The sequence below is a fragment of the Strongylocentrotus purpuratus genome, unplaced genomic scaffold, assembly GCF_000002235.5.
Source record: "Strongylocentrotus purpuratus isolate Spur 01 unplaced genomic scaffold, Spur_5.0 spur5_scaffold_11, whole genome shotgun sequence".
NCBI lineage: Eukaryota > Metazoa > Echinodermata > Echinoidea > Camarodonta > Strongylocentrotidae > Strongylocentrotus > Strongylocentrotus purpuratus.
Window position 1 is genome coordinate 4159046 of NW_022145596.1, and position 16769 is coordinate 4175814.

General features: G+C 36.0%; 1 protein-coding gene across 2 annotated transcripts in view; it reads right to left on the reverse strand.

The window, feature by feature from the left end:
* LOC583889 (nck-associated protein 1) overlaps positions 1 to 16769 on the reverse strand; it is a 29145-nt gene that overhangs the window by 5627 nt on the left and 6749 nt on the right. For both annotated transcript variants that reach the window (XM_030980415.1, XM_030980416.1), the window contains 16 exons: positions 16406 to 16454; positions 15704 to 15860; positions 15076 to 15132; positions 14595 to 14691; positions 13813 to 13975; positions 13011 to 13102; positions 12393 to 12474; positions 11480 to 11684; positions 10555 to 10687; positions 4980 to 5099; positions 4220 to 4371; positions 3549 to 3680; positions 2855 to 2970; positions 1944 to 2046; positions 1109 to 1239; positions 407 to 504 (listed from right to left, as the gene is read on the reverse strand). In XM_030980415.1, coding sequence (XP_030836275.1) covers positions 407 to 504; positions 1109 to 1239; positions 1944 to 2046; positions 2855 to 2970; positions 3549 to 3680; positions 4220 to 4371; positions 4980 to 5099; positions 10555 to 10687; positions 11480 to 11684; positions 12393 to 12474; positions 13011 to 13102; positions 13813 to 13975; positions 14595 to 14691; positions 15076 to 15132; positions 15704 to 15860; positions 16406 to 16454 — 1887 coding nt within the window. The remainder of the gene's footprint in view (positions 1 to 406; positions 505 to 1108; positions 1240 to 1943; positions 2047 to 2854; positions 2971 to 3548; positions 3681 to 4219; positions 4372 to 4979; positions 5100 to 10554; positions 10688 to 11479; positions 11685 to 12392; positions 12475 to 13010; positions 13103 to 13812; positions 13976 to 14594; positions 14692 to 15075; positions 15133 to 15703; positions 15861 to 16405; positions 16455 to 16769) is intronic.

Here is a 16769-nt window from a genome sequence, read left to right on the forward strand (position 1 = left end):
ATTATGTCTACTTCTAGTTTCCAAATTGTTCTCATCATTTTATCTTTTCCATATGATTATTGGATAGATTTAGAATCAAAAGACAAAAAAACACAAATGCTTACAATGAGACTATATCTTTCACCTGCCTCCCCCTGTAACATAATATACTCGGTAGTAACTATATCTGTTGACAATCAAGGATGACAAACCTCATAGTTATACAGATCATGGAAGAAATGAAAGTTTTCAACATCAATTCCAATTAGAATCTGTTTTTAGAAAAGTTGTTTTTACTTCCTTCAGATTTAACTTGAACAATTAACATGTTGTTTTTCTACCCTAAAAGGCAGTGCCTACAATAATCATTATGTCTCTATTTGAACCTCCTTCACATCCATCTCGTCCTCTTTAAACTCCATCCTACCTTTAGTTCTCCCATCTGACTAGCAATGTGCCACATGAGACTCTCATGAAGGAACTTCATTCCATAGGCTCCGATCAGCTCTGCTAAAGATCTCAGCTCTGGAGAAAGAAAAAAAGACCAACGCTTTGGTGACTGGTAAATCAAAAACTCTTTATTATTGACAACATCATCATCATCATCATAATCAAAACAAGAATCCTACTCCTTCTCCTCCTCATCTTCATAAATGTTATCACCATACTTATTATCATCACAATTATCATAACAATGATCAGCATCATCATTGTTATCACTACCATCCTCCTCCTCATCCTCTTCTTAAACATCATCATCCTCAACACCATCCATCATCATTAACACCATTATCATCGTCATCATCATTGTCATAACAATCTTCATCATCATCATCATCATCATCATCATCATCATCATCATTATTATCACCACCAACCATCACCACCACCACCACCATTCTCCTCCCCCTCCTCCTCATCATTACTAACATTCTCATCTTCATCATCTTAATTATCACCACCATCATCACTATCACTCCTTTTTCATAACTTCAATGATCAGCACACTTTGAAAACAACACTAAATGCTTTCCAGTCAGCACCGATTGTATCTCGAACACCATTACCACAATCACCATGACCACAACCACAACCACCACCACTCCCATCATCTAGACCCCAAACTAACCTGTGACATCAGTGTACTCCTCAGCATTGAATGGAAGATGTTTGTCTGGAGCCAGACTGATGAATGCCTTCTGATGAGGAGAGTAGATGATGTGACAGGTAGTTACCTTGCGTAGGAAGACCTCCAGATACCTGAGCGTGAAAAAAACAAAATTGTTATGTTTGTATGATACACAATATAATAATAATAATAGGTTCATTTATATAGCACTGCTACTACATGAATAAAGTCTACTGCGCTTAGTACAAAGTATCATATTTTTACCCCAGCTGTAGCTGAGCCACTATAATAAAGCGCTAAAGCATTCAAGGAAATTTCTTCCTACTGGGTATCCGTTTAATTCACTTGGATGGACAATGGCAAATGCAGATTAATGTCCTGCCAAAGGCCATTAGTCTTTGTAAGTGCCATATACTGTAACATGAAATACTGGCATTATCACAATATTGTTGTATACTTTGTTCTTTGGAAATTTAAGATGTAGAATATAACAAGGGTACATTTTTACAACATTCATAACATTTAAAGCCTGCATACAATGTGTGCACCTTCTTCACTCTCTGTCGAATATTCCTACTTTTACATGTTTTTCTGAAGGTTCTGCAGTCCTCACAGATCCCCCTTTTCCCATTCTTGGTACAGAGTAAAAGTGTTGACTTTAAACCAATGCCTTTAAAAAGGACAGTGTCATGGCAGGAATACTATTGTAAACCAAACAATGCACAGTCCAATCCTTATCTAATAACAACAACCCTTCTCTCAATCGGTGATCATCAAGCACTTATAAAAATAAATCATTATTACAATGTAAATAATGATTTGTGAGATTACACACCAGTTTGTGTAGAGCATGGTGATAGTCTTCTCTCCATGACTGTCTTGTTGTTGAGTTTGTTGAAGCATCACGTTGTTGAACACTCGTGTGATGTCAACTTGGACTGATGGGACAAATAGAGAAGAAAAGAAAAGAAAAGGATGGATTAATGAATATGGCACCTAGCACATCAAAACATATGCACTGTTTTTGAGGACCAACTTCTGAAGTCCTGCACTTTTGAAAGATGATGGAACTAATGGCTGTTATTAGAACAGCAGGGCCCTGTCTTACAAAGAGTTGATATTAATCGCAACTATGTACATAAGAGATAGGAGACTGCAAATTTGCGATTGATTTGAATCAATTGAAATATTTAAGAAGAAACTTAAGCACCATTTGTTTATGTCGTATTTTTAATATTGTATAATTATTTTGATGTTGTATAAGAGCGCCTTTAGCAGTCTTTTAGAATAGATATGTGCGCTTTATTAGTTGAAATTATTATTATTATTATTAATCGCAACTGTTTATAAGACAGGGTTCTGGGGGTGTCCACAAAGATCCTAAGTCAAACTTAACTCTAAGTTTAACCCTAAGTTTGACTTAACAATTATGGAAAGACGTTAGCATCTTTGAAAGTATTCTGTAAAAGTTATTTTAAAAGACATGACATGTTGATTCAAATCATTCATATTTTCTATTATCAAGGAAATTTCATGTTCTTGATGTGAAATTTATGAAAATTCTAAAATACTTGAATTTTTGCTTTGAATATATTTTATTTTAAGGCTACAAATGGCTCTCCATAATGTTTAAGTCCAACTTAGATTTAAGTTTGACTTAGGATCTTTGTGAAACACCCCCCTGGTCTAGTATTGGGTCCACTGCTTTACTGCTGGATTTCATTGATCATGAAAAGAGATACTTACCATAGCTCTCGATGCTCTGCAGGACATTCATGTAGGTCCTAACACTGGTGAGAAGCTCCGAAGGTTTAGCTATCTCATTAGTCTCAGGGCTATACATCATCATCCCTACAAGGGCTCTGTAAACAAACAAAAAAATCAAATTAATAGACAAACAAACAAACAAACATAGGACATTCATGTAGGTCCTAACAAGGGCTCTGTAAACAAACAAACAATCAGAAGCCATTCATTCACACTTACATAATGATAATACATGTGACAGTTTGCTTAGTCTACCAAATTGAACCAAGATTAAATACTTGTAGTAAAATGAGAAAGGGGCAACAGAGAATATACGCACAGCATTGAGCATATTGTTCATGGAAATATATTTCTTACTGAGTAGCATTAGTTATACAGTGCACACTAATATGCTATTACACCTGAGTGTATGCCTCTGATAGAATGATTGTGGTGGATCCAGACGAATCTGCTCCCTTTTCAAATGTGTTAACCTTTCCTTTTGCTCTTCCACTGTTTGGGGTGTGTGTTTTTTGTTGTTGTATATACAATGTCATTAGAAAATACATTGCCATTTCCTCTCCCCATTTTAGGGGGGCTAGCTTAGCCACACAATTGTGTCTCTGCGCCTCCCTCCCCATTATGGAAATAACACTGAATGAGCCAAATGGGAAGGACAGAAGAGTGGACTTACTTGGCAAACCTGGCCTCCAGATGCTGGATGAGGTACTCTCTTGGGGCAAACGTGTGCTCCCAAACCATGATCTTAGCAGAGTAGTTGATGGCTGTACACAACTCAGACAGTGAGATGTGAAGACGATCAAACCTACAAACACAAAAGTAAACAATGACTTCATGTTCATACAGTACAGGAATGATAAAAATATATTACACCTTAAAAATTAGAACAGAAAAGTGGTAACAAACTTAACCCAAAATGACTTGATTAAGGCCATAATGTTGCCATTATGGTGAAGAAAATAAAGAATGCATCAATAAGCACTGAACACATATTTCAAACTGTATTAAACAATAAAGATGCACATGTAAGTTTGCAAATACCAATGCAAGATTCTTTTGAGAAATATTAAGTATAATGATATGGTATTTTGAAGACTATATCATAATATGCTAAAAGCCAGATGAGCTTAACTCACCGTAAAATCACAAGTAATCGCCTTTCTGGCTCTCAACAGAAAAAAATACCCCTTTATGCCAAGAGACTTGACATTATAGAAATATAAAAAATAATACCAAATAATATATTTTTGTTTAAATGGCGTTACATCCTACAAGAGCTCATTAGCACTAGAAATCCCACTTGTTCAGTGAACAAAATTTGACATGATCTAGGATGAAACTTACTCTGTCAAGTTTTCTCTGGTTTTCCTGAAGCTCTCAGTCCCAGGCATAGGGTTCTCTTGGAGTGTCTTCAAGCGATTCTTATCCACGTTCTGTTTGGTCTTACGCTGCAGTTCATGCTTGATGTGCAGGGGAGCAGCATTCTTCGGCAGAAGCTGTGAAACAATAAAGAATTTTGGACTAAGTCTTAAATTTCTTTCCTCTCTACCTCTCTTGATCTGACCATTATCACATGCAAACTTATGATGTCAATAGTATACTAGGCTTTGCATAACCAGATCTGATTAACATAAGCTTTAGGAGAAAACTAGCAAAGGTTGCAATTTGATTACCGGCAAAGAGAAGTGTATATTGTACAAGTTCTAATAACGAGTATGTAATGATTTTATGATAAACATGACCGGTCACTTTTGTGGTCAGTTTATTATGATCATGTACATGTAGGATGTGCAATTATACAAGTTTATCTTGTCAGATCAGATGGCTTTATGATGGTCTCATTGTGTCTTTCAGATATGTGCATTTCTGTTTCGGTTGCTTCTGTTTCGGTTGCGTCGGTAGATTCAGGTTTAACTGTACTTCACCAACGTTGTATGAGTATTTGCTACAAATGTGATTCAAGATGTGTTTAAACTGCAATATAATAAAACATGTGTAAATGAATTGGGGACGCAATCCACGACTCTTTCAACATTTACCCCAAAGCCATGTTTGCAAACCTAACTGAAGTACAATCCAACAGGTCGAATGATGATGTACTGACCTGGTCACTTAGGTTACACTGCTCAGAGCAGATTCTGGTCACTACATCCTTGACCTCCTTAGCTAGACGGTCAAGGAAAGCATTGGTCACTGATAGACTTCGCTCTCCAACATGGAATCTCTGTAATGTCAGGATAAAATAGTTTGGAAGAAATGGAAAAAAGGTAGATAGAATGGTCAGTCAAAGGCAATATAGAAGAACTTTACAAATGGAATACAAATCTTTGATACAGCACAAAGATTAGATAGATAATACAAAACATGAATTCTTAAGATGCTGCTTATAAGTATCGGCTTGCATTGTGATGTAGATAAACAGTCGGCTTGTGGTTGCACCATGTGAGAGAGGGGGGATTGGGGAGTCCTGAAAAGGACTCTCGTAGATAAATCTTGAGTGTGTGTAGTCCTGAAAAAGACTGTTGGTTACCACTCCCGACAACAGATAGTCAGCCTGTTTGAAAGGTTGAGCCACTCCTACCACCCATCCTCTCCAACCGGCGCTATAGCTTTCCTTAGAACTATAAGCTAAGAAAGATAACCAACAGTCTTTTACTTGACTACACCAACAGTCCTTTCCAGGACTAAACACACTCAAGATTTATTTACGAGAGTCCTTTTCAGGACCCCCCAATCCTCCCCCTCTCTCACATGGTGCAATCGCAAGCCTACTGTTTATGAATTATTTAACAGTAACATAATTTTTGTTAAAGGGGGATTCACTTCTTTTCAAAAATTATGGTATCCATCTAAAATCTTGCTCTGAGTCTTTGTCCCAATAAAGACAAATTATAAATGTAGTTAGGAAGAAAATAAAAACAGTATTTAAATAATCAAGAAATAATTCATCATACAATATCTAGATACCACTTTCGATGAATGTATCACTTTTATCATAACAACAGGATTCTACATGGATAAGTGAAAAGCTTCACCCCAGCAATAATTTCCACAGCTTTCAGATTGACAAAATTTGAATATATAGCTAATGTGCATAAAGTTGTTTTATTAATAACAATAATGCGTATCTACTGATTATAAAGTTTGACAACTTCTACATAGAGCGAGAGGAAAATAATAATAATACAACGATTGCCATAAGACCCATTTACAACCTCAATTGTACTTTACAAAATGATGATACAGAAGACTAGTCTAAACTTATGCAAACCAAGCTTAGACAAACTAAAATGATCCAATACACTGCAGTATATATGTATACATATTTAAATTAAAATAATGCATATATGAGACTGAACATATTAGTCTGAAGCAATATTTGGACAAAATGTGGTAATTGGTGGAAGAAAAAAAAATTAATAGTGATGTTCGTATTAATCTTTAAGAGTTATAAATGGAGCAAAGAAAATCAGCCTATTTGTTTGTTGTCTTTTGTTATTGTATCTTGGAAAGAAGAGAGAGTTTGATAAGGTATTTGAAATGAAATCAAGCAGTCAGGAATATTGGAGGTACATCAGTGATACATGGAAATGGGTGCAAAAGAATTTCATACCATTCACAAGAATTTAAATAGATGTAACACCCCACTGCGACAATAAATGCAAATGTTTCTACATATGAGAACTCAATGAAAGATATAACAACAATTGGGGGAAATGAAAGAGCGAAAAGGTGTAGTATAAAAGAGAATCTTTTATCATACGAAAGCATGCAGAGTGTGATAGAAATATACAAAAAATAATACCAAATAATATATTTTTTTTAAATGGCGTTACATCCTACAATAATAATAATCTTTTAAAGTCCACTCCAAATTTTATTAAGTTAAACCGAAAATGATAATTCTTTTTGCCCAATTGATCGTGAGCCCGGCAGCCACTGAGCAGCGCCAGATCGACATTGCTCTATCCCTTATTGTTGAACGCCAAACAAGGTAGCAGCAACTCCCGTCTTTTAACTTCTTTTGGTATGATGCGGCCAGGGTTCGAACCCATGACCACCCGGTTGTGAGGCGGATGCTCTACTGACTGAGCACTAAAAATCCCACTTGTTTAGTGAACAAAATTTGCCATTTACTGCTGATGCCAATAAAAATGAAATGTTTTTAATAGTAAATATTTTAAACATAAATCTTTAGAAAAAATTATTGGGCAATTCCTACGTTTTCCCCACTAAAAATCAGCTATTTTACAGTCCAAATACAGTTAAAGAGGATAAGGAAATATTCTGAAACTTATTGAATGATTCACTGATTTCTCAAATTCTGTTGAAGCTTTACTATGACAAATTGGTCATAACTACCGAAACAGGAACCCTTTCCAGTTATATCTGAAGCAGAACAATTTGGGATAGTCAAGGCAAAAGTAGAAGAAGTAGTTGTAGACGTTACTGGATAACTTGTTTAGCACAAAGCTAATCTGCCAAAAGGTCTTTCTTGAGGCAATAGTCCAATAGCTGATAATCACAGATACACAGGATATACAGGCACATGTAGCACAAGGACTTCTACTGAGAGACACAAAGATACAAGGTCACCATGACGACGACACAGGACATGCCACTCAACAATGCCCTACATACCCTGTCCGTGAAATAAAAGACGGTATCGCGATGGTTGCGTGGGCTTATCTGAAGGAAGGGATTAGTAGTGGAGTTGGGTTAGTAGTTTTAAATAGTCAAAAGAAATCAGAAATGGTCAAGATATCTCAACAAACGAAAATAATAGTGATAATAAGAAGATTATGAATAAGATGGCTATGATGATTGAAAAGATATGCAGGTGATTTGAGACTTAAAATCATTCAGAAGATAATAAGTTAGAAGATAATGTGTTAGAAAATGTTATAAAAGTCAGATTTATTACAAGAAAATACTTTTAGTAGTAAGATATACCTTGCATCATATGCATGTGTGATTACACGTGTAACTTATTTCTGTATGCAACTTTATATATATTCATATTTTACTACTTGTATATATTATGTCCTTATCACTTGTGTGAGTATACTGTATACTTGGCTAAAGCTGGGTGTAGACATAAACAATGGGTATGTAATAAAACATATATAACATATATAAACACAATAAACAACAACAACAACAAAACAACAATCAAATAATAATCTTGCAAAATAGGCGATATCTAGTTATTAGTAGTTCCAGACATTTCTCAATTAAATCCTTCCAACTTAAAAGTACTTGATTGGTATTGCAGAATGATCAAGTCAGTAGAATTTCGATAATGAATTCCTTTTTGTACATTATCAATTGGTCACCTCTTTTTACCGTATGTTCACTTTCAAAATGTCCTGACAGCAGTTCCAAATTGTGTGAAAAACTGTTCCAATTTTCTGTATCACTATTTTAGATTGCATGTTTTTTTTTTTTATTACTAATTGTAATTTCCTTCAAATGCAGGCACTGTAGTATACAAAGATTTTAAATACATAATTAATATACCATAACATTTTAAAAAGAGAAAAAAGGGTGTATTTTAACACAAGTATAAAAACCCTCAACATGAATTTGTCATCATTTACTGAGTGGTATACCAAAGACAGAGAGTGGAATAGCTTAAAACATACAAACAGTTGGTTCTGGGAGTGATAGCAACAGATTGGATGGAAGGAATACAACATCAATGACTTCCAAAACCACATTTTGGGATAAAATCACAACATTTCACCAAAAAGACCAGCATAGATGACAAGAAATACTTTAAAGAGGTTGGGAGATGCTGAATGAAGTACGTTCAAGCATGCCATTGAGGCAATTTGCCAACACACAAACAAAACTTCAATACAGAAGAATCCAAGATCAAAATGACTCAATTAACTCATAAGTTTGATCAAACCAAGCTACATGAATACAAATTTTGTTACATTTTAAAGGATTTTATGCGAGATACCATTCTATCAAACAATTTTCAGGTTTCTATCAAAGCCTTTGATATCACCAGTATTACAACCATAGTTAATGTAGTTTGCTCAGTATTGTGAGCGTCTGTAAATTGACGCCTGTCTGGAATGCTCCCCAGGGAGTGTAGAATGTGCATACATTGTGTATGGGCAAGCCTGAATCGGATGCACAGGGCAATAATATATCTGTAAAAGCGCTTCAAGACATCATTGATGTTAAGCGCTATATTAAGCGCCATATGAAAGCGGAATAGTATTAATATAATTATTATACAAACAGAGCTTTCATTGACAGCTTCATCGGTCTAAGTTGTAACAAGATATTTCCCCATCTATTGACTGTTCTTATCTGAAACCAGATTGAAAGATCTACACTCCCAGTTATACGGAGAAGAATATTTTGGCAATGATACCCTATGCAACGTTGTGTTGGGTGTTAGTAATGTAGGTATTAAAATATTTTTTTTTCATATCGGATTCCATACTCATTTCAGAATAATAATATAACATATTTTCAGCTTTCAGTATGCAGTGCAAACAACACACAAGATTAGTTGAATTAATAAAAACTTTGAGCTGCCAATTCCACATAAAGCCATCACCTGAAGACCTGTGGTCTGTCGCTACAACTTTAAGCGGGACTTGAATGTTACATGAACATCTGTGCCAGAAAGCTTGGGTGCTCATGCCCCCTGTCATTTCAAAGACAGACTGCACTTCAGCAATCAAATCAAGCAGCAGTGAAAAGGTTAAAAAAGGTTTTGATGCTAATTAAAGGCAGGCTTTACTAATTCAGCTAGAAGGGATTAGACCACCCAGCGAGACAGCAAGGTCACTGTGACAGGTGGCTATCTCATTAACTCAGCTCTCATTTAACATAAGAATAAGAAGATCATGGGGGACCAACAGGCACCGATTGGGGAAGTTTTCTATATAGAGGGAGCAAGTAGCTACAAGTAGGACAGTGTGCCTTTAAAGGTGATATAATTTTAATTATATTGGTGTCCAAGAGCTAATTTTGGTGCATGACATGTACATACCAAGCCTCATTATGTACTGTTAATGAACAAATAAATAATACCATGAATATGAAGAGAGAGAAATTTGTATGTTAGTTATATAAACATATGGCTATATGAACAGACCCCATGGCTATATGAACAGACCCCATGGCTATATGAACAGACCCCATGGCTATATGAACAGACCCATGGCTATATGAACAGACCCATGGCTATATGAACAGACCCATGGCTATATGAACAGACCCATGGCTATATGAACAGACCCCATGGCTATATGAACAGACCCCATGGCTATGTGAACAGACCCATGGCTATATGAACAGACCCATGGCTATATGAACAGACCCCATGGCTATATGAACAGACCCCATGGCTATATGAACAGACCCATGGCTATATGAACAGACCCATGGCTATGTGAACAGACCCCATGGCTATATGAACAGACCCCATGGCTATATGAACAGACCCATGGCTATATGAACAGACCCATGGCTATATGAACAGACCCATGGCTATATGAACAGACCCATGGCTATATGAACAGACCCATGGCTATATGAACAGACCCATGGCTATATGAACAGACCCATGGCTATATGAACAGACCCATGGCTATGTGAACAGACCCCATGGCTGTTAGAACAGACCCATGGCTATGTGAACAGTGTCTTACCTCCTCAGGACACAGCTCATGTGTGCAGTTAATGAAGTGAGCGCAGATGAGGGGGAAAGCAACCGCAAAGCGAGACTGGGTCGGGTAGCCTAACGACATCTCAAAGTTCTTCTCAAAGATACGGCTGTGATGACTGTTGATGAGGCAAAAATATAAAAAAGGAATTCAGCTATCGATCATTTGCACCAATCAAATATATCTAAAGAGGCAAATTCTTCATAGTACCACTTAACCTCAGTAAGTTAACAAACATCCTTTAAACAACAAAATTTTCACGAGAAAATAATTTGATTTTCACATTTTGTTTAAATAGGTCAATTCAAAACATAAAAGAAACTCACAGTAATTGAAAAAAAACAGTATAATGTACTTGTTATTGTTTTGTTTTAAGCACAAAATATATAGTAAGATGATATAAACTATAAACAACCTAAACAAAGCCAGGTTTGGGATACTAACCCGACACTGTTGACCCTATCAGTATGTTTCTCTATAGATGTGTACCTAGTATTGAGATAATCTTTTATTTGATAGATAACAAACTGGCATGATAAATAAGAAAGCCTAAGATGAATAAAAAGCATTGGAGAGATGAGTATTTGAATAGCTCTGGTGCAAGGACTTCCCTGTCTGGCAGAATTTCTCTACAGCCCCATTCATACAGGGCACAATTTCACAAAACAATCAATTGAAATAAATAGAAATAGGTAACATTTCTCGAGTAAAAACCATAGCTTCATGTACTTATATGTGTACTCCATAGGTTGTGGGCAGCATACAACCTGTATCTCATTCAATTTAATTTATAAATGACGACATAAAGAATAAAAAATACAACAAACAATAACAAAGAAAAAAGATTAAGTTAATTGCGGTATACCGCGTCATGTCTGAATGGAGCTGTAGAAGAAGAGCCATGACTTACCAGAAGATGCTAAGATCTGATGTCTCCTGAAGAACCTCATCCGCTGCATCCACCATCAGTGTGTGGAAGATGATGGTGTTCATGGTCCTGGCTAGCTCGGTGTTATCCCCTAGGACCAGGGTAGCACGGCTGATGCTGGTGTAGGCTTGGAGGCGGAACCAGTCCAGACGGAACCCAGTGAAGTCTGGCTGAGGACCTTCTTTCACTGTGGGTGTGGCATTAGAAAGAAGAGGCAGTATATTTAAACTCTTTCCAGATCTGAATCATCAAATCCATTGAATACATTTCATATTGCTACATAATTAATTAATTATAGAGAAAAAATGACAAAATCTTTGGTTTAAAGCGGTACCCGTTGGTTCCCCATGGTCCACTTCTTCTTATGTTAAGTGAGAGCTGATTTGATAAGATAACCACCTGCCAGTGGCCACGTGGGGAGGTCTAATCCATCCTGGCCAAACTAGTGCAGATAGGCTTTCAAAAAATCTCACCAAGATGTACCTATGAGTATAATGCATTATTTCTATTTTCAGTTTACACTACTAAAAATTATATTGCTTGAATTATACGACATGAAACTATATAGAGCTTCTTTAAGCACAGTCCTAATGTATGATGACAATGGAAGATCTTGTGTACAGAAAAAAGAAAAGACAGCAAAAATTCAATGAGCAGTCAAGTGAATCTAGAAAAGAATACACATTGGCTTTGCAGATGTGATCCAGGCAGTTCTAATAAAAGACCTGGGGCCCGTTACTACCATAGAAAACTTGAATTTGATTGGCTGTTGAGCCCTGTTACAATGGTAGTTGCCATTGATGGCCAAGTTACCATCAATGGCAAGTTTGGTGCAATGGGGCCCTGGCATATAGAATCCACTGGCATCCATATGGCAATGAAAATACGAACTTACCATTTTTGATGCTGAGTGATTCAAGGGTCTGTACAAACGATGATAGGATGATGGATTCATCTTCCGGACACATGGTTAGACTCTGTAATGAGAGAGGAAGGGAGGGGTTCATTAATTGTACGTGCCGGAAGTTTATAGTCGACATGTATCATCATTGTGTTAGTGTGGTTTAGTTATGTGTCATACTTGTTGTATACCACAAATTATTAGCCTCTGACATTTGATAGTCTTAAGATAACCTAGATATTTTAATTCTAATATAAAATCTTAAGTTTTGAAACTAAAAAACTACTTCGCTAGGAAAATTAGTCATTATGTGTCTAGACAATGTTCAAACTGATTTAGCTATTTGAAATGATTGTTGTAGACCAGAAACCATTAGCCTCTAACATTTCAGAGAGGTTCTGATATCTTTTTGATAGCCTTAATATATTAAGATATTTTAATTCTAATATTAAATCTTAAGTTTTGAAACTAAAAAACTATTTAGCAAGGAAATGTAGACATTACTTTAATATATTCTACCTCGGTAAACACATTACCAGTACTTTGTTTCTCTTCATCACAGCAACATCAAACTGGTTTCAAGATAAAAAAAACCTGAAATATCTGACTGACCTTGACAATGTTGTTGAGCACAATAGCATCATATCCATTCAGATACTGGATGTAGTAGTCTTGGAGCACATAGAAGTATTTCCTCACAATGGCTAGGATGGAAGAAATATATATCTTTAATTAGAATAAATGGGATATACAACCTACAACATCACAACTTCAATCCCAAAATAAGCATTTTGTAAGGAATTCTCATGAATGGGCTTCAAATAGTCTCTGTGCATTACAACCGCAGGAACATAATGCAATGAATTTCATAAAATACTGATCCCTATCTTATCATTTCCTGAATCAGAGTAGGGTAGTGGACTTTTCAAATAGCTTCCATCTTATCCCAGGTCATTCCTGAATCAAAACATGCTTGAAGATATATACTACAAGGGTTCTATCCTTACTCATCAGTTTGGGATCAGAGTCTAGTCACAATCACATGTCCTTCACCTCTTTAAAGCCCCACTGCACTACTTATAGCTACTTGCACCCTCTATATAGCAAACAATGCCTAATCGGTGACCATTGGTCCCTAATGATCCCTTTTTTCTTATGTTAATTGAGAGCTGATTTGATGAGATAACCAACTGTCAGTGACCACACAGGGAGGTCTAATCCCTCCTGGGCAAACTAGTGCAGAGGGGCTGTAAATCTTTTTCCCTTATCAGTTCTTGGTTCTAATCTCAGCATTATCTAGCACTCCTGTCCTTATTTTTACTAGTTTTTTAACATAGACTAGGTTCTTCAAGAATAACTCCTATCCGTTTTTGGATCTGGTCTAAGACTTACCACAGTCAGGTCTAAGACTTACCACGTAGCTCTTCGATGTAGAAGAGCAGTTCCGGCAGATGATGATCCACCAGGTCCTCCATGACAGGTTTGTTCTTAAGCTTAGGGTGAGGGTGCTCAGTGTGTCTTACAAGCCAAAGGATCTCATCGCGAGCAAACGCAAGACCCATGAAGACATACAAAGCCTGGAGAAACAAGAAAATATAACCATGAGGGTGGTGTTAATAATATGAATTTTGTCTTTCTTATAATTCAGAGGTAATGTTATAGCATAATTTTATAGTTCAAGAAACACTCATATCATGATAAAATTCTAAATACCAAGTTCAACAAAAATCTTTAAGCTTAATGGCGTTCTAAATGAACATATGTTACTGGAAATATCTACAGATTCTACTTGATATCAGGAAGGTGATTCAGAATGAGACTCTTGCTCTGTGTACAAAATATAATGCACTTTCAAAATCTGTGCAATAAGTACTATGTGTACTGATAGAACTCTACAAAAGCAAATGGAAAAAAGAAAAGAAATTACCACATCAAATTGTCAAAACTTTATCTTATCCTTGCTTTAAAGCCTGTCTGCACTCGTTTGGCCAGGAGGGATTAGACCTCCCTGCATGGTCACTGACAGGTGGTTATCTCATCAAATCAGCTCTCAAATAACATAAGAAAAAGGGGATCATGGGAGAGCAACAGTTACCGCTAAGGCATTGTTTGCTATATAGAGGGCGCAAGTAGCCATGAGTAGTGCAGTCTCGCTTTAAGCAACAACAAAAGGTTGAGATAATTAAAGGAACTGACCTTTGGCCCCAGTAGCCCTGGCTGATCTGTTATGATGGTGATGAGTTCTTTGAGAGCTGTTCTCAGGAACTTTCTTCGTTCTTTGTGAAGGCCCGGACTGGAGAAGAAAGATAGTAACCACATCAGGATAATATTTAATATATTTTGAAAATAACATGAACATTCAGTAAGAGAGAGAAGGGCCAGAACCCATCAAAACAGTTGTTGGAGTTAAAATGTTGAGATAAGGGACTGAACTTTCTGTACTTTAGGGACCATTAATAAGTAAGCATTTACAATATATCAAGATGCCAATATTATAAATTTGTCAATAACTAAAAGTTGTCTTGATGGAGTTGAGCCTTCTTTGTACTCTATTATTACATAGCTTTGATGTATTGACAGACTATATAAGAATATTAAATGAACATGCTTATGTCATGTGAATTTCAGATAGCTACAGGCAGTGAGAAGATGATATGAATAGAAATAAAGTACTTACGCATAACTCAGTGCATGGGTAGCAGCATCCTTCACTTCTTGAGCTTTCTTGCTAAACCTGAGCAGAAAAAACAAAGTATGAATAAAAGCAGAAGGTCAGATAAAATCGACTCCTTCCAAATTTAAAAAAAAATGGAAACAATTGGCAACTACTCAGAGAGTAACAGTTATCAAACTCTATTTCATGTGGAATTTCTTTAAAGGAGACTGCAAACTTGCTATTGATTGGAGGACTTACGATTGATTTGGATCGATTGTAACTCTTTATAAGATGGGGCCCAGGGCAGGATAAAATACAGATTCTCTTTTAAATACAACATTCCTTCCTATCAAGCTACAATACCGTCAGGTATATGGATCAATCAACAAATACCTTGTAAGGCTCATTATGATTTGATGCGATAAACCGCCTGCAAAAATGCCACCATGTTTATTTTTACTTAAATGAATGACAATTGTGTGCAACGAAGGTCCTGCGCGTATTCAGTGAGCTCTGTGTTATAAGATTGAGAAATGTGAAACATAGTATACTTTACATCATCATAAAACAAAACAAGCACGGTTTTGCCAAGTCCTATCTGAAAAAGGATTTATTCCCAAAATAAACTAGCTCAAACTCAATTTCTTACCCTTTGATGGAAGTGAAGAAGACCTCAATGTACTTGTGGAAGACCAGGACCTCATCCCGACACAATGTGATACAGTAAGAGCTCTGTAGGGCGGGGCGCCACAAGGCTAGGGCTCGCTCATTGGTAGTCAGGAGGGTGGGGCATACCATGAATCCAACTGTCAAATTACATAAATGGAGTTTTGAGTTCTACAGTTTTTATACTAAAGGTAATTGTGAAATTTGAATAGAAACAATTGAAAGAAATGCATCTCCAATCTTGAAAAGGTGTTTTGAAGCTGTTGACTAGGTGTAATTAATGCTGCATTTTCAAATTTTGAATTAAAGTCAATCAAAATAAAACCATATATTTTGTTTTATTTTTTGTCAGTCATACTAAAATCATTCAGAAAACACATACAAATGAAAACTAACTCAATTCTATAACCTTCAGCTGTGCTTTGCCTAGAGCGAGAGTTGGGAAGAACACGATGAAGAAGTAAAATAAGGCTACATCAGCTGATGGCATTTCTCAAAGAATAAACTCTAACCTGATAAAAATAAACCAATATACAGTGCAAATTTAATTAAAATCCAAACTTCTAGAAAGTATTCTGTCAGGAGTTTAAGTTTCAAATAGAACCTGAAAAGGTTTGTTTTAGACTGCAGGTAATTTACTTCTAATCTTACAAAGTAAACAAATTCTTCTCTATAAAAAACTCACTTATTATCCATCTCTCCAGCTTGTCAAGGGACAGATATTCACATCTCATCTGCAAATAAAAAAATAAAACAATAGAAAAAAAAAGTGCATGAGTATTAGTCAAGTCAAAAAATGACTATGTCGAAAGAAAGCCTAGATAATCTTGAAAGACACTGTAATGGATCTGCATGGAATGCTCCCCAGGGAGTGGAGAATATGCACAGAATATTTCAATTCAATTCAAATCAACACTCCTTTAAATATACTATTAAATATACAATTGACCAATTACATCAAATAAAAACAATACATTCACAGTATATTAGGAGGTACTGCAATTACAAAATAAATGGATAAAATTTGTACATGATAAGTATTGCAAACA